Source organism: Talpa europaea (genome assembly GCF_964194135.1).
Source record: "Talpa europaea genome assembly, chromosome: 12".
NCBI classification, from domain to species: domain Eukaryota; kingdom Metazoa; phylum Chordata; class Mammalia; order Eulipotyphla; family Talpidae; genus Talpa; species Talpa europaea.
The window spans coordinates 46,896,863-46,915,203 of NC_140079.1; the positions used below are offsets into that span (position 1 = coordinate 46,896,863).

Sequence of the window (18,341 nt, forward strand, 5' to 3'; positions counted from 1 at the left end):
ATGGCCAATCGCGTGAGTCTGTGCTGACGGCCACCAGGCTGAAGTCGGCGCCCGCGGCGGGAGAGTTGGCTGCCGCCGGGTCCACCTCCCCGCGCGCCCTCCTGCAGTGCCCGGCCCCAGGCGCGTCCTCCTACCATGTTCGCAGGCTTCCCGCCGACCGCCCCCGCCACGCGCGGGCTGCGACACCGCCCGCAGGACGCGGCCATCGGCCCGGGGACGCCCGAACGGCTCCTCCCCGGGGCGGATGCCCTCGCGGGAACCCCCCGAGACCCGCGGCCTCCGGGGTCACCCGCAGAACCACCCGCCTGGCCCTGGGCCCCCGGTGAGTCTAACCGGAAGGAGAGTTTCCCAAACCTAGCTTAGGCAGACCCAGTACCCCCAGTTCGAATGACCTCGGCTTCTCACACCCTCGATAACTCCAAGCCGTGATTTCCTCGGATTCTGCAGCAAATGGTGTCTCGAGGCACGGAAACCAGCACCCACCGTTCTCTATGCCAGCCCCAGCCAAGAACAAGACGCAAGAGGATTGTATTTGAAGATGAGTTGCCCACCAGGGCTCTCCTGAACACCAGGAAACCTACTGTCACCATCCCTGGAGGACCTACGCCTAGGCCCCACTCAGTGCCTGACTATGAGCTGTTAGTGTCCTCCATGTCATTCCTGATGCCTAAGGACTGGGAAGTAGAAAAGGGGCACTGGAGTTTTTGCCAAATGAATAGAAGTTTACTAAATGGTGAAAAAGAGAACAAGGGCATTGGGGCAGGGAACACGGCATGAGCAAATAAAAGCAAATTACACTGAGGGAAAGGGAAAGGTCCTTTAGACTCTCACTCTGACTTCCCACCCCCTCAAATCTGCAGTAAGTACCCACCTGTGAGCAATGTGAGGGAACGAAGAGGATATGCTGCTGTATTCCGGGACCAGTACACAGAGTTCTTGGAGCTCCAGCGGGAAGTGGGCTCTGCACAGGCAAAGCTGCGGCAGTTGGGTGCACTGCTGGACTCCCTGCCCCCACCCCAAAGCCAGGTCAGGAGCAAGGCAGAAAACCCAGCTCCATGCCCTCTTGGATGGCCCAACCCTGACCTCCCAGACACCTGTTCAGTCCAGATCACAGGCATAGGCCTCATCCTCTTCCAGGCTGGGTGGGCACCCTAGCATGTTGGCCAAGGTCAACCCTTGAGGCCCTGCCTATCCCAGTTACTTTGTCTCTCAGAGCCTCAGTTCCCCCATCTGCCCTTGGGTCTAGCACTCCCTGAGCCCCTTCTTCCTCCTTCCCTTGCAGAAAGAGGCCCAGTTCACTTCTCAGGTCTGGAGGGAGTTTGAAAAGAAGCAGATGGTGAGTTATGCCTTCTGAATCTCACAGCCTTCAAACCCCTGACACTCCCTCAGAACTGGGACTTGTGCCCAGTTTCATGGAAAGAAAGCTGAGAGAAAACAGGTTCAGAAGGAAAAGGCAAAGGGGTGAGCAGCTTGAGGGCTGAAGGCCAAACTACCGAAAGGACTTTCCTAGCTCTCCCTGCCCAGGACCCCAGCTTCCTGGACAAGCAGGCTCGCTGCTGCTACCTGAAGAGCAAACTGAGGCACCTCAAGATGCAGATCCAGAAATTTGACAACCAAGAAGACAGTGAGGGATCAGTGTACTTCTGAGCATCCTGGCAGGCAGCATTGGGACACACCAGGTGGGGGTCCCACCCTGTGCTTGCTTCTTTTCCTGCCTCCCAGCCTTAGCACTTGCTGTTCACCCCGCCTGGGCAGCTTTCTCTGACTGCAGAGACCTTTGAGACTGCACTCTGATGCCTTCTCCTCCAAGAAGCCCTCCCAGAACCTACTCCAGGACCTCTAGCCTTGACCCCATGGGGACCCTAGACTCACCCTATCATCCCTGGAAATCAGGTCCCCACTCTCCATCTCAGTGGAATTAACATTTATTAAATACAACTATGTTTATCTACTTAACACTTCTGGTGCCACTCAGCTGTTACCTAGAAATTGTTCTTCCTTTTTTAAAAATTTTTTTAAAGATTTATTTAAGCATACAAGAACTGGGGTATAGGCCAGAGGTGCAGGGGATGAGAGGATTCACCAGAGACAGAGTGGGGAGCAGAACAGGCCGATCTACTGTAATACACTGCTGAGGGGAGCAGCGGGCGAGACAGGAGAGGTCTGCTGCGCCATGTGGGTCAGCTCCCTGAGAGCCCTGGAATCTAATTCATGCTGCAGTGGCTGGCAATAGCTTGATGGCACTTGTCTTTAACCCCTGCACCACCAGGGAGGCCCTTGTTCTTCCATTTTTCCAGAGGGGAAATATCAAATTTTCAAGAAAAGGACTTGTCCATGGTCTCCAGGCAAATTGTGAACCCTGGTCTGTTCAGGGTGTTCCCTCTACTTCAGCCTCCCCGTCAAGAGCCTCATACGTTCCTCCAGACGGAAGTTGAGGGACTGACCTGACCAGACTTGGAGTAGGGGATCTCCCTGGGGCCAAGAGTTTCCACATGTCCTGTAATGGAGGCAGCATGGGCTAAGGACCCTAGAGTCTTGCTCAAGGAGCCACATCTTGACAACTTGGCTGCAGGGATGTTGGGGAGGTGGGAGTGCTGGGGATTACCTGACTAGGAGCCTTGCTGGAGGCCCTGATGCAATCCAGATAAATGGGCCCACTTATCCCTGGGTACTTCATTGATGCGTCCATGGGGCTGGGACACTTATGCTGAACAGCGCTGACACCAGGCACTATGTGAGCATAGTTCATTGGTCTAACTATGGGGGAGAATCCCCTGGTATCCACCCTGTGTCAAACTCGGGGGAAGGGGTATTGGCAGGTTAAGTCTCCCTGTGGAGCCACGTGAGGGTGGCCCAGTAGCTGCCTTCTATGTGTTGGCCTCCCAGGGAACCCAAAGGAAGGGAGCATCAGGGTGGCTACTGCAGGCAGGAAAGCCAGCGCTGGCCACTTGGGATATGGATAACAAGTTACAGCATTGGTGCTCAGGAGCTCTTGTCTTCAGGGAAAACAACCCAGCATGATAGAGCAGTAACTGAGGGTTGGATAGCAGAATCTGAACATCCAGGGAGGCTCAAGATGGCTTTTGCAGGAAGGACCACATGGGTAGGGTTTCATTGGAGTAGTTCAGCAGTCAAGCCAGGATTTTGACCTGGAGACGACTACAGGAGAGATGGCAGTGGTTTCATTCAGTCCTAAGATGTCCTGCAAACACAAGAAATGGGGTGTTTTTGTCCAGCCTGACTGGTGTGGACATACATACTTACCCACAAGACATCTCTAAAGATACTGACCCGGGACAGAAGCCAGTCCAGCTTCCAATGGAAGCCCAATACCCTTCCCATCCCACTCCCATCTCGGCCCCCTTCTGGGAGCAGGGCAGTCTCAAGATCTTCATTCACTTCATAGGAGATGGCCTCATTCCCATCTTCCCAGGTCTTTTCTGAGATTGACATGATGGAGGCTGGGTGCAAGGAGCATTTGGAGGACTGAGACTCTAAGAACATGTTCTGGCCCACCCTGCAGAGTGAGACCCAAGTTCTCTCACTGCTTTCAAGGGAGTATCTTTTTTTTTTTTTTAAAGATTGATTTATTTATGCATACGAGAGCTGGGTACGGGCCAGAGATGCAGGGGGTGAGAGGATCCACCAGAGACAGGGTGGGGAACAGAACAGGCAGACTAACCGAAACACACTGCTGAGGGGAGCAGCAGGCAAGACAGGAGAGGTCTGCTACGCCATGTGGGTTGCTCCCTGGCCGGCCAGGGATTGAACTCATGCTACAGAGGCTGCAGATTGCTTCATAGTGTGGTGCCTAACCTCCTGCACCACCAGGGAGGCCCTCAAGGGAATATCTTTGATGGAGAGCTTGTCTATACCTGGCAAGACTTGTCAAGACTAAGAGGTACTGCACACCATCCAGGCCTTTTCTACCCACCCCCTTAGAGCCACAGCCCAGACAACCTGTAAGTGCCTTTCCCCACTACAGAGGTAGGCCACAAGACTCTGAGGCTAGGATGTCAGGGACCCTAGTGCCCTGAATCACCACACATCAACTCAGTTAAGTTCACATATCAAAGTTTATTCTATAGGTATGCATCTCCCAAATGCCAATCTCAGAAATAGATTTATTTTTTAAAGATTTATGTATACAAGAACTGGGGTACAGGCCAGAGGTATGGGGGTGTGAGGATTCACCAGAGACAGAGTGGGGAGCAGAACAGGCAGACTGACTGAGACACACTGCTGAGGGGAGCAACAGGCGAGGCAGGAGAGGTCTGCTGTGCCATGTGGGTAGTTCCCTGGCCGGGGTTCGAACTCATGCTGCAGTGGCTGCAGATAGCTTCATAGGTTGTCTTAACCCTTTGCGCCACCAGGGAGGCCCTCAGAAATATTTTTTTGGTTACATGTGAGAAGAAACCAAATTCAAGCTGATTTGGCAACAAAAAGGGAAGTCTGGGCTCAGACTGAAACACCCCAGGATTTCAGGTATGGCTTGATCCAGGGGCTCTGATGGCATCCTGGAAAATTGGTCTTTCTCTTGAGGCTGTTTTGCTTTGCATTGATTATATCCTTCTGGTTCCAGATACTGCCATCAAGCTCATTGATGATATCTAGACCATATGCCTAATATCTGTGGCCAAGGGAATGGAAAGCTCTGTCTAGACTGAGATCATGAGGCAGAGCTAGCCCCATTTGTTTCTTCCAAAGATACTAGGGCACAGGTACCATGATTCAGGGCTGACTAAAGAGAACAGTTTAATACAGAATATGTGTGAATCTACGAGGCATACTCTCGTAGACCAGAGCCTTGACTATAAGCCATCTACTGATCTCAACTCCTGTGGACTCTCTGGCTGACTTGAGGCCCCCACCTTGCCCCCAGTCCCATCTCCACATCAAACTATCCAACAAAAACAGCATGTAGGACTGTTGGTAGGTTGTGGGTATTCCAAAGTTCTGGGAATGAGTACCAATGGTAGGGTGCCCTCACTTTCATCCAGCCCTCAAGAAGATAACAAGGGAGGCTGTGCAGATAGGAAACATTTTTATTATTGGCCTTGATTCGTTCATCATGTAGTGTCCAACGTGGATTACATGTCCAGGTGATCAGCGTGGCACACGCTTAGCCTGCCTGGCTGCCCAGCTGTGGCTCCCCCTCAGTCCAGATGCCAGGACTTACTTTGTTCATCAAGTCAGGGAAGCCAACACCACCATCCCAAGAGTTCATGCTTGGGGCACTGAGGGACAAGGATGTCTGGGATTGGACTCTCCATTCCTGTCCCCCATCTCAACCAGAGGTTCTAGGGAGGACTCAGCTGCAGCCTGGACAATCAGTCTTTTTGGTTTCATGATCATTTAAAAAACAGAAAAGACAAACATTTCACAGTCTTTAAAAAATAGGAGTCTGGGGGGGGGGGGTCCTCGGCTTGCGGGAGGCCCTCTGGAGGCCCCAACATCTATGTCCTTTGAGGTCACTGGCCTGAACCATAGGGCCAGTTGAAGGTACTCCCCGACAGCAGCATGTCTCGGATCAGCGTCTCAATGGGTGTCTTGCCAACCAGGCGCATGAAGAACAGCTGGGAGATGAGGGAGGCAGGCACAGCTCGCAGGGCTGGCAGCCGCAGCAGCAGGCGCCCAAAGCGCTGGGGCTGAGATGGGTACTGGGCCCGCACATACTCGGTGAGTGCCACCTGTGCCTTCTCCTGCAGACTCTCCACATGCGCTGGGTCTGAAAGGCCGCAAGCATCTGAGGGCAACAAGGGCAAGGTCAGACAGGGGTGGGAGATGACAGGAGGATGCAGGGCCCCAGTGGTGACTCAAGCACCACTCAAAGACTGTGGGTATGGGAGATGGGGGTCTGAGCACAAGCGGGGGTATCTAAGGCAGTGTTGGTTCTCAAGAGATACTGAGGTGGCCTTGTCTGTGGAGAACAGCACGGGGTACAGTGATAAGTCAAGGGTGTAAAGGGCCCCCAGATGGGCCTGTGGCAGAGAGACAAGTTCCAATAAAGCCCAAGGGGAAGGCTGGTAAGGGCACTTGGGGAGGAAGGTACCAGGATACCAGAGGGAGTATTCAGACAGCCCAGAGGAGCCTGGGGTATAAGGAAATGTGACAGCACCTAGATGGGAAGCGATGAAAATAGGGGGCAGAGTGGTCCCAGGAATGGAGGTAAGGCAAAACCATGTTTTCCCAATGAAAGCCACCCACAGAGTGGTCTGGGATTGTGGCCTCCCTCCCTGGCCTCAACAGACAACTACCAGGGGCTGAAGCTTTACAGTGGGCAAAGGAACCTGCCCAATTTGGGATAGGGAGATCTGTCCAGAGGCAGGGCCATCCCTGCCACCAGTCACTGGAATGTGGCTGCTGTAGGGCTATAATGGCAAGGGTGGTATTTAGGCAACCCTCCCACCCCCCACTGGGGAAGTTGCCAACCTAAGTCCCTGTACTATCTAGAATGACTTCACTACCAGCGAGGCTGCACTGGGGTAGTCCCTGAGTCAGAGGGCTGGGTGCCACAAGCATCAGGGCACCCCTACCTGGCAGCCCCCCACAGGGCACTCAATAAGCAGGAAGAGCATGCTAACCAAAGGGTCAGAGATTTAGGAGCATGGGGGCTCAGAGAGCAAGAGTATCAGGGTATGGCTTGGGTCAGAGCTTTTTTTTTGGGGGGGGGGGTCTGTGAATCAGGAGTGGGAACATCATGGTATCACTACAGTCAGGGTTTGGAGGGGCCAGGGGTCAGGATACCCGTAGGGTCAGAGGGCTTAATAGTATTCAGGGTGTCACAAGCTTGCACAGCCTCCTCCGCTGGCACTCTGTGTGCAGGGCCACAGGTCTGGCTGGCCTTGGGTCAAGGAGTTGGGGGTTATAGAGGTCACGGACCTCCCAAAGGCTCAAGGCCCCTCACCAGGCGTGAAGAGTGCGATGGCCTTGAGGCAGCCATACTCAGCAGAGTCCACCTGCAGGCGGCCCAGCTTGTCCACCTGCTCCTGGAAGGCGCGGACCTGGTCCATGAAGGCCACAGCTCGCTCAGCTGCCATGGGCGCTGCATGCAGCCCAGCAGCTGCCAGCAGTGGCGCGGTGTGCAGGGGCAGAGCTGCCTGTGCCGCGTTCAGCACGAAGAGCTCGCTCCAGCTGAGGCGCAGCAGCGCCACCTGGTCAGCCACAGGCAGGTCGGGAAAGAAGGGAGCATGGCGAGCCCACTCCACGGTGCTGAAGAGCAGTCGCGCCGCCAGTTCGCACACGTTGTCGATGCCCAGAACTGCGCCCGTTGCGCCCGCGCCGAAACGCCCAGCAGCTGCAGGGTAGGGCTCCGCACGCAGCAGCTGCGCGATCAGCTCCGACACTGGCTGCCCGGGAAAAAGGTCTCCTCCTGCCGCTGCCGCCAGTGCCGTGCCAGGGGGGCTGCCGGAGGAAGCAGCCACAGCTCCAGGCAGTGAGTGCGGGATGCGGCCTCGCTGCACCGCTACAAGGAAGAGAGAAATAAAGACAGAAGGGAAGGGGGGGGGGGCTCCCAGCAGGAGATGGAGGAAGGACAGTAGTTGAGGAGAGGGGAGAAGTGGTTGGGAGGTAAGGAAAATGGGGAGGAGAGAGGCATGTAGGGGTCAGGAGATGGGAAGGGGAAAAGGAGTGGGGGGTCAGGAGATGGAGAAGACAGGGATCAAGAGGAGGGAGAGGTACAGGAAGTAGGGGAGGGGAATAATGAAAATGGGCACAGGAGAAGATTAAGGGGCATGGAGAGACCAGAGGGGGAAGTGGAGTGGCAGGCAGAGGGAGGGCAGAAATGAGAGGAAGGTGGTACCAGAAGAGAGTCAAGGGGTTGGGGGAGAAGAATAAGGCAGGAGAAAGTCAGCAGAGGGTCACTCAGCCCTCCCAACTCAGGTCTTCTGGGACCAGCATCCCCCACCTTGGGCACACAGTTTGTTGGTTTAGCCAGGGGCCAGAGGCCTGCAGGCGCCATCTTGCCCTGCCCTGTGCCCTCCAGCCTAAGCCCTTGTCCAGCCACCCCCTCACGCTGGATTCCAGGAGTTCTGCCCACCAGCCCTGGAGGCTTGATCCCCAATTATGGGGGTCCAAGAGCTGAGATGGGCCAAGGATGGGGCACCTTTCTAGGGCTTAGGGCCCCCACCCTTCCTATCCCTAAAGCAAAAAGAAAGGGTAGCAGTATGCCGCTCAGCCTGTCAGGGTGAGTGGGGTGAAAGGGTAATCTGGGCTGGGTGCCAGACAGACAAATTAATGAGCTTTAATGACAAATTAATGAGATTTTGGTATCTCCTGTCCCAACAGTCAACTCCATAAACTCCTGGTAAGCCACCAGGGAGCAGGGGGATGAAGGTGGGGATAGGGTATGATTTCTAAGTCTCAGGATGAGATGTCAAATAAGTGTGGCTGGATGAAGCCTGAGTGAATTTCAGCTGTAATCCCCGGGTCCTAGGCCCAGGGGCACGAAGTACATTTTCTTTCCCCACTTGGCTCACTCAGTTCCAAACAACACCCACCACTCCTCCACAATCCAGCCATGTTCTACCTCAGGGCCTTTGCACTTGCTGGTCTTCCTTCCTGGGAACCCCTTCCCCAGCTCCTCCTCCTCATTCATCCCTGATTATGGGTTCAAGTCCCAACCACAATGCCACTACTCTCCAACTGTTTCCTAATTCATAGGAAATAGATAATAATAGTGCAATGATGACACTTGTCACCAAAATAAATGAAAACCTATCTAACTTGCTTAGTACAGCACTTGCTACCGAGCAAGGGCTATATGGACATAATAAGCCAATAAACATTTATTGAGCACCTTCTGTTTTTTAGATCTTGGTGTAAGCCTTGGAGATAACTCAGAAAGCACCTAAGTCAGAAAACATATAGAGAAAAGGGAAAAAAAAAAAAAACCCACCTGCCCTTGGGGAACATATATTCTGGTGGGGAACAAGTAAATTATTGTTCGAAGTAGATGGTACAAAATAAAGGGGGATGATGAAGGTGGGAAGAGGAGGGAAAGCAAGACTTCTCTAAGGAGGCGTCATTGGAGCAAACCTTAAAGGAGGTAAGAGAGGAATCCATGCAGGTATCTGGGGGAAGAGAACTCCAGGCAGACAGAACAGCCCTGACATCTGACTGTGCTGGGAGCATGGGCTGCCATTATTATCCCCTAAGGCTTTGGGAATCTGGAGCCCTAAATTGAAATGCGTCAGGTGTTTAGGTCAGATGGACTAGTGGAGGCAAAATCTAGGTTGGGGTGCGGGAGAGTCACCCCTAAACTTAAAAGAACCAAAAATGAGCAGCTAGGTGGTTTTAAGAGGAAGACTGGGAGCAGCCTTTCCCAGCTTCTTCCATGGGGGCCCGGAAGAGAAGAATCAACTTTATAGAGCAGGGAAAACTCAGGCTACATGCCATCCAGGCCAGGGAGTTAAGCATGAGGATTCTTATCTAACAGGCCAAATTCTGCTCCCAAGCCCCCAGGCTCTGTGTGCAAGTCTTTGGATACCACTTGAATTCTAAGGGTGCTCAGCACGTTCCACCCAAGTCCCTGGGGCAGAGACAAGAGGCTGGGCCTCTCTCTGGCTTCCAATACCCGGGGTCAGGCTAAGGGTAAGCTGCCCTTTGCCTTAATAGTGCAAGTTCCTGCCTTGGGCAAACACAAAGCAGAGGGTGGAGGTTGGAGGGAAAACAAATCAAATAGAAAAATACATCCTTGTTCAGAGAGCAGTGGCCAGGCTAGGGGATGCAGGGTGGGGTAGGGTCAGGGGGAGTGCTGCAGGTCACTGAGGTGTCAGGACCAGGGAACCTACGTCTGAGTCCAGTGGAACCTAGAAGGAGTGGCCAGGGCACCCAAGAACAGGTTTAACATGGGACTGACCGAGTGGGGCATCTCTTGCATCCCCAGCTCCACCAAAGCCACCAGGTGGTCACAGATAATTGGATTCTTCCAGTCCAAGGCCAGACAGAAGCCCCAGGGATCTCAGGATCAGTGGTAATAAGGTTAACAGGCGCCAGGCTGGGCGTTGGCTTCTCCCCTGAAGCCTGCCCCACCCCAGAAGGCACTCACCCTCCTTCCTCATGCCCACCCGGAAGCACTTCTTGAGACGGCAGTATTGGCACTGGTTCCGGTGATGCTGGTCGATCTGGCAGTCACGGTTGGACCTGCGTGAACAGAGGTCACTGTGGCAGGTCACTGTGACCTCCACGTCCTGCTTTCTGTGAGCTACCTTTGGAGGTTGCACCTGTGAAACACCAGTGCCCTGGGCTGGGGAGATACCCCCCAAGAGGGTACAGGGGCTGAGCCTGCAGTTCTGCAGAATAGAAAAGACAGATGGGGTGGATGGTGAGGGGTAAACAGTAATCTGTGGCAAAGCTGGGTTTCGAAGAATGAACAGAAGTTTCCCAAGTGAACAGAGAGACAATTCCAGGCAGAGGGTACAAAAGGCCTAAACAGTTTCATTTTATTGGGCTAAAAGTCACGTTAGGGTCTTTGTTCCGAGAGAAGGAAATGTGAGAGCAATGAAGGAACTTGGAAAGACAGCTAGGCTTCATGAGTTGACTAACGAACTAGGGGCTGGCCAGGCTGAGGCCTGTTCTCTATGGGGTTATAGAGCTATAGAGCCCCTTCGTTATGGTCTGCAGTACTGAGTGAATGAACACCTGTCTGCACTTCAAGACCCCACATCCATGTCCCTTCCTCAGTGAAGACATTCCAACTTCTAAGTCAGAGAGGTTTCATCTGGGTGACTCTGGGACCACTGTGGCTTCTCCAGAGATGGCCTGGCCCTGTGAGGCAGTGACCTCCCTGCTCATGGTCAGCCCCAAGAGGAATGTTTTTGTTCTCCAAATGTCCCCAGTACCTTGGCTCCTGCCGCAATGCAACCTCTAATGCTCTCTTAAAGATTTATTTATTTATTTATACAAGCACTGGGTACAGTCAGAAGCGCTGGAGGGTGAAAGAATTCACCAGAGCCAGAGTGGGGAGCAGAACAGGGAGACTGACGAAGTACACTGCTGAGGGGAGCAGCGGGCGGCAGGAGAGGTCTATGTGCCATGTGGGACCCTCGCCCGGTGGCCGGGGATCGAACTGGTGCTGCAGAGGCTGCAGGCAGCTTCACAACCCAGCGCTCAACCGCTACGCCACTGGGGAGGCCCTCTGATGCTCTCTTAACCCTAGGTTCAGTATCCCCCACTGTGCACCAAGAGGGTACCCAAAACTAACCAGAGTAAAACACTCAATGACATTTAAAATCAAACACATCTCGACTGCAGACACCTAACCCCAACTCCAGGACAACAACTGCTCCAGTGAACATCGTTTCCTGGTCTGGAAATAGGCAGACAGATGAGAGCTCTATGAGACACTGGGTCTGGGGGATTGGGCCAGAATGTCACCCCAGTTTGGTGTCCCAATGGCAGGTTTACAAGAGTTGAGAGGGGGGCCTCCCTGGTGGCACAAGGGGTTAAGATGCAACCTATGAAGCTGTCTGCAGCCTCTGCAGCATGAGTTGGATTCCCTGCTGGCCAGGGAGCTACCTACATGACGCAGCAGACCTCCCCTGACTCGCCCCTCAGCAGTGTACTTCGGTCGATCTGCCTGTTCTGTTCCCCACTCTGTCTCTGGTGAATCCTCTCACAACCCCCCCCCCACCACCACCACTTCTGGCCTGTACCCAGCTCTTGTATGCATAAATAAATCAATCTTTAAAAAAAAAAAAAGAGTTGAGACGGGGGTTGGGGGGTCACTTCTGAGTGCCCAATCTTACAGTCTCTGAGCCCAGGCCTCTGCTGCCTGCCCAGCCTGAGCCCCCAATAAGAGGCCCTGCTAGCTCAGAGAGTTCAGGCAGAACCAGAACAAAGCCTGGTGGGCAGGCAGTGGGAGGGTCCTGGGCAACCGGGTGGAAACGGTCAGGCCTGGGGTAGAAGGGGGCCTGGCTCAGGGTCCTTTGACCTCAGGGGAGGCCCTGAAACTTTTGCCTCAACTTCCTCAGCTGCGGGGTCAGAACAGACCTCCTGTCCCCCTAGATGGGAAAACAGTAAGTTCTACCTGTTATCCCACCTAAAAAGCACACCATTTACCTTGCTCAGACACTCTCCATCGCTGCCCATCACTCTCAGTCCAGCATTTCAAGTTCATGCAGTTCTAACTTCTTCCATATCTGGGCAGTCTCACCTAACGACGCGACCCTTTACCTGCCAAACCCTTCACTTTCAAGGTCCGCCTACCCTGACCCATGCTCAGAAAGCCCTCCTGGGATCCCAGATCCATCCCTTCCTCTAGCCCAGCCTAAACCCCACAGGCTGGGGGCACAGTTGTTTCCCAAAGACTAGGAGAGGGCTGGGCTTGAAGTTGGGGGCCTCTGGAGGACTGACATCAAGCCATCCAGCCTGGGCCCTGAGGGGACTTTGCTGAATCCATCTGAGGCTCAGTGAGGTGCCATAACTTCATCAGGTCACACAGCACAGAGGTTCTGAACCACCCAGCCTCAAACAACATCCCCCTCCACCATTTTGGTGCTCCCTGTCCAGGTCCTCAGGATGCCCTGGGGATTCCCAAACCACCTGAGCCTCTCCCCAAAGACAAGGCCAGAAAGCAGATGGTATTCTTCCAGTAGCAAGAATGAGGCCAAAGTCTGGTGGCCCAGTTGGTCTGGGAGGATGGAGTAAGCCAGCTCCCCCATGCACATGGCCACCCAAGACAGGCTTAGACCCCAGACCTACAGCCAAACTTCAGCCTCAAGTGGGTATATGGGACCCTGACTGGTGACCTACCTAACAAGCCCTCTATCAGCTCTCCTGGGAACACCCTAACCCTGGCTTCCCAATCCTATAATTCCCTTTGCTAAGTCCACACTAGGGCAGGGTCTCTCCCTGCCTGACCCAGGGCAGGTATCACAACTTCCTTGGGCCTCAGTTTTATGCATCTGGAAAACGGGACTCACCATATATCGGGGAGAGAGGCACAGAGTAGGGCTTATCAAAGGGGCAAAGGGTTGCTCATAAGAGTGGTGTGAAAGCACACACACTCCCTACTTCCCCACCCCCACTGGACACCTACCCCTAGTGCCTTCCTTAGGGACCTAGAGCCCTAACACCAACCGGAGCAGCTAGCCAGGCCACGCCCTGCCTATGGGGAATTCAAACTAGGGCAGCCCAGGGTTCCTTCTTGGAAACATTCACCCCACCTTCCTCTGAGCTATGAAGTTTCAGGGGGTTCTCAAGAGCCCCAAGTCTGCACCCTCCCTGGCTGGGGATGCAGGAGCCAGTGGAACAGCCGAGGTGTGGTCAAATCCAGCCGCCCTCCCGTCCCTCCAGCTGCGGTTTCCGGTGACCCAAGGCCCAGGATGAGCCCGGGGGTGGGGGCTGGGGTAGGGGGCGGCGGCGCGGTAGACCCAGTTCGCTGCCCCAGAAGGATCCCCTATGCGAAGGAGGAAACCCTGTGCCAACCCAGCCTCGCCCACAACGCTGCATCTCCTCGGTGGCCAGGGCGACTTTGGAAGTGATATTTGACCCCAAGGGCGCGCCGTATCGATCCGCGCGGCCGCAGACAATGGCCCCTGGACGCTGCAAGCGCCACAGTCCAAGTTCCACGTTCGATTCCCTCCGGGTCCCTCTGCGCGCCCAGATCCCCAAGAAAAGGAATGCCCTGTGGTTAGGGTCCTACCCCTGACAGCACCCCCAACCTCTCAGCGCACCGTGGGGGCCCCAGTCCAAAGAAAAGGGAGGAAAGAGCAAGTAACTGAGGCGGAAGCTGCAAGGGACCACCTGATGGGGGGACCTGCATCGATACAGCGCCGACTGTATACACGACCCCAGGAATGCAATAGAGACATGGACAGGGGTCTGTGCCCCTATCTCAGAGGGGTAATGGAGGCCCAGGGAAGGTCAGCGCCAAGCCCAAGGTGACCGAGCAGGTCAGAGGCCCGGCCCAGGCCGGGGCGCGTCCACCACGGCGGTGAGCTGATGGGGGGCTCACCGACAGGTGTAGCTGAGGTTGCGGCGGATGCTCCGCTTGAAGAAGCTCTTGCAGCCCTCACAGGTGAAGACGCCGTAGTGCTTGCCACTCGACTTGTCCCCGCACACCACGCAGTCCACCTGCAGCCCAGGTCGCTCCTCGTCGCCCGGCTCAGCGTCGCTGGCGGCGCCCGAGGGTGAGGCCGAGTCCTCCTCGGCCGCGCGTGGGTAGCCACCCGCCTTGTCCACGCCGTTCGTATCGCCGCCGCCGCCGGGGCCGCCCCAGCCGCCGGTCACCATGGCCATAGCCCCAGGGCAGCGGGGCCGGGGCGCCCCCTCCGCGATCCTCCCTCCGGGCACCCCTCTCCGCCCGGGGGACCCTACCGGGCGAGCATCCGGCCGAGGCGCGCGGGGGGCACCGGCTGCACCCCCCAAAAAAAGTTTTGCAGCAACTTCCTGCGGCCGGTCCGCGCGCCCAGGCGGAACTGGTCTGGCCGGTTCCAGGCCAACTTTCCCACGCGTGCGCGGGGCCAGGCCCGGGGCCAGAGGGGCGCGCTAGAGGCGCGGACCTGGGGCCCCGGGGATTCGCACCCCGCCGCCCTGGGGCCCTGGCGGGGGCGCGCTGGCCATGGCCCGGCCCAGGCTGCGCTGGGGGCGCCCTCTGGCCTGGCGGCCGCACGGCCAGGGTATGCGGCCAACTTAGCGGGCCGCCATCCGCGCTCGGGAGGCCGGGGGGAAAGTTTGGCCGCAAGTTGCGCGGCCGCCCGCAGCGAGGGGGAGGGGCGGCGGGCGTGCGCCGGGGCCGGTCGCCGCGCCCCCTGGGGCCCTGGGGCCCCCAGGCGGCCGCTCCGGGCCTGCAGGGCCGCGGGCCGGCGCTTCCCGAGCTGCCGCCCCCGCAGCGGCCGCACCCGCCCGGCCTGGGCCTGCGCCTGGGCCCGAGCCTCGCTCTCGCCGCCGCCGCCGACCCCGCGCGCCGGCCTCGCGCTGCGGCCGGTTTGACACACAACGTTCCATTCGCGGGGCGGGCGGGGGGCGGGGGCGGGGGCAGGGGCGCGCGCCGCGGGCTGGGGGCGGGCGCTCGTTGCCCCGGCGACGGCCACCCTTATAAGGGCATGGGTGGCCGTGCGCGGCGCCGGGCGCCCGGGCTGGCGGGAGGGGCGAGGGCGGAGCGCGGGGCCGCTCGACCTGACCCTCCCCCTTCCCCTCCCTCTCCTTCCCCACCACCCCCCTGGCCTCTCTCGGCTCTCGCCTTAACCCCTGCTGGGCGGCGGCGAAAGCCAGTGCCGCCGCTGCCCTCTGCCCTTCCGCAGCCTAGCCAAGATGTCTCTCCCAGGCCCGCCCCTCCACCCCCGGCCTTGGACGTTGCGTCGCTCGACCGCCCTCGAGGTGCCCCTCGCCACCACCCCCCCGCATTCCCGGCAGAAGCATTAATGGGGGACCAGTGCCCCCGGGGGGGCACGCCCCTGCGCAATACACGCACGCACCCTAAGGCATTTCTTTGCACAGTTGCTTGATGGATTGTGTTTGCTTCCTCTTCCAGAAAGTCGCTACGTCCGACCTCCACCCCACCCTTTCTCCGCTTGGGCTAACACCTGGTACTGGGATTCTCCAGGGGGAAGGGATGTTGTGATCTGCGACCTGCGGGGCGAGAGGTCAGGGGGCCCCTAGCCTGGATTTCAGGCCTCTGGGGGCAGGGCGCCCACCAGCCCGGCATGGCTAGAGGCGCCAGGAATGTCATCGCCGCTGCCTCTTTCCCTTTAATTTCCTTTTCTCTCTGTGCTTTACTGAAAGGGCTTGGTCAGGCAGCCGGCTGGACCGCAGATGTTTTCTTCCAGGTTCCTTGGAGCTTCCCAACTGTCACCACTAACCTCTCTGCCCACTCTGGGCTCCAGCAGCTAGCATTTATTAAGCAAACTTTATATACCCCAGGTCGCCCAGGGCAGGAGAAGCTGAGCTGCTGGCTCTGGGCCTATTAACGTTTAACAGGCTGGAAAAACCCTTTACTGTGACCTTTCACCTTGGAGTCCCTTAGGTCCAGTGACCCAGTCTTATCTCCCGTCCTGCCCTAGGCCCAGAACAGGACACCCTGGACACCAGGGCACGTGGCTGGGCTCCCGAGGCTTGCAGGCCCTGCCCTCTGCCCTCTGCTGGCTTCTATGGCCTCCTCTCTGAGGAGAGGATCTGGGGTAAAGGCATCCCCTTCCCCAGATGCTTCTGAGGGGGCATCCTGGGGGGGGAGGGCGTGGCTCAGAAGATGCTTGGAGATCATGTGACACTTGAAAGGATACCAAGATTCTGAGAAAGCCAGGCAAAAAACACCCTGAGCCCTGGGACCCACTGTGTGCAAGGGTTTAAAAGTATAGAAAGCAGGGCCTCCCCTGGTGGCACAGCAGTTGAGTGCTGGGCAGCAAAGCTGCCCACAGCCTCGGCAGTGCCGGTTCAATCCCCGGCCACAGGCGAGGGTCCCACATGGCGCGCAGACCTCTCCTGCTGTGCCCACTGCTCCCCTCAGCAGTGTACTTCGTCAGTCTGCCTGTTCTGCTCCTCGCTCTGGCTCTGGTGAATTCTCTCACCCTCCCGCGCTTCTGACTGTACCTAGTGCTTGTATAAATAAATAAATAAATCTTTTTAAAATAAATAAATAAATAAAAGTATAGAAAGCGGGCCTCCCTGGTGGCTAGGGGTTGAGTGCAGCACTGTGAAGCTATCTGCATCCTCTGCAGAGCGAGTTCAATCTCCGGCCAGGGAGCTACCCACATGGCACAACAGACCTCTCCTGTCTTACGCGCTGCTCCCCTCAGCAGAGTACTTCAGTCTATCTGCCTGTTCTGCTCCTGGCTCTGTCTCTGGTGAATCCTCTTTCCTCCCACACCTGTGGCCTGTACCCCAGTTCTTGTAATCATAAATAAATCAATCTTTAAAAAAAATGTATAGAAAGCAGGAAGGACTAGTATTAGACATGAGCAAGGACTTCCCAAGGGTTTGCTGAAGTTGATTTCAGCCCTGTAAATACTGCTGGGAGAGGGCATACTGGGTGGTTAGAGAAGTCATTTCGCTTTGGAACCGCTAGGGAATGCAGTGGCACTGTCTGGTTATTTGGGTTGAGGACAGGGAGGGATTTTAGGTCCCTAACCTGGACTTTCCAAGATCCAGGGGGAGGAGTGTCTTAGAGAAGGAATGTGAAAGGGAGACTTAGAGGGAAGAAAGGATTGGAGGGAGTCAGTGGAGAGGGGGCTGGGACTGAGGTTTGAGGGACAGGAGTCTGGCGAAGGGGCGCTCAGACGTGATGATCTGGGCTCCAGTTGAAGACCAGGGGAACCCGGAACCTCAAGCGGGTCTAACCTCTCGGCGCCTGCCTCCTCGCCTGCCCACTAGCTCGGCCATGCCCCTCCCTGCCGGCACCCCTTGGGGCCCTCCAGGGGGCGGACAGAGGCCCGGCCTCGCCCACTTGACCCCTGCCCGCGGCCCCGCGGTGACATTTGACCTTGCGGCGGCCGCGGGCCAGGGACAAAGAGGCCAGAGCCCATCTGCCGCGGGGGCACCCGTGGGAACGGCCAGGCCCTGCGGACGACGGCCTGGGAAACTGTCCCTGCCCTCCCCCCACCCACTACCCCCGCCCGTGCGGCAAACTCAGCCCCCGCCCCCTCATCTGGCGCCAGCTCCTTCCCCCGCCCTCCAACAGGTGACCTTGTCTCCCTGTGACAAGGGCTCCCTCACGCCAACCTGGCGGGACTGGGGCCTAAGGTCATTCTTGGGCTGGGAAACAGACTGTACAGCATAAGGACGGTTCCTCTGACGCACTGTCGCACCACTAGGGGTGACCTTGCCCGCCTCAGTTTCCCTGCTTTATTCAAAGCCGGCCACCATCCAAAGACAGTGCAAGGGGTCGGAAGGTCCCCAGCACCAGCACTTGCCCACCCAAGGAATCCGTGGGTCAGGAAGTCCGGGTTGAGTCCAGGTTGCTGAGTGGCGGCTCACCTTGCCCCCACCAGCCACCCCAGCACACACCTGCACAGGTGCGACCAGGAAAACGCCTCCCACCCCCCACCCCCCACAGGCTGGGACAAATGCCTTTCTAATCCCCATCTTGGGTTTCAGCTACCGCTGAGGAGGGGACAGCAGGCTACTAATCTGGGCTCTACTGGGTGGCTCCCAGCGGTACCCCGCCTCCAACTTCTAGATCTGTCTGAACCCCAGTAGAGAGCTGGAAGGTGTGGCCTATTCAAATATAACGCTAATCAGTTGCCTGTATTAACCTGAAACTAACACCTCCCTCAACTCCACCTCCCACAAGTGAAAGCCTGAACCTCTCCCCCTGGCATGGGCTCCTCCAGTCCTTGTAGGGCCACAAAAAAACTCATTGCCCGCTCCTGAGTTCCCACTTGCAGGGTCCCAGATGCCACCCA

General features: G+C 56.9%; 2 protein-coding genes across 2 annotated transcripts; one reads left to right on the forward strand and one right to left on the reverse strand.

The window, feature by feature from the left end:
- OCEL1 (occludin/ELL domain containing 1) lies at positions 1 to 1,823 on the forward strand (the record flags this gene model as incomplete). The annotated part of the gene is made up of 6 exons (XM_084250021.1): positions 1 to 12; positions 146 to 322; positions 448 to 638; positions 861 to 1,026; positions 1,283 to 1,336; positions 1,525 to 1,823. The coding sequence occupies 6 exons, from the start codon at positions 1 to 3 to the stop codon at positions 1,645 to 1,647; spliced, it is 723 nt and encodes a 240-aa protein (XP_084106147.1). The 3' UTR covers positions 1,648 to 1,823.
- Positions 1,824 to 5,471: 3,648 nt separating this feature from the next.
- Positions 5,472 to 14,241, reverse strand: NR2F6 (nuclear receptor subfamily 2 group F member 6; the record flags this gene model as incomplete). The annotated part of the gene is made up of 4 exons (XM_084248868.1): positions 5,472 to 5,746; positions 6,908 to 7,465; positions 10,049 to 10,143; positions 13,958 to 14,241. The coding sequence occupies 4 exons, from the start codon at positions 14,239 to 14,241 to the stop codon at positions 5,472 to 5,474; spliced, it is 1,212 nt and encodes a 403-aa protein (XP_084104994.1).
- Between the last annotated feature and the right edge of the window lie 4,100 nt (positions 14,242 to 18,341).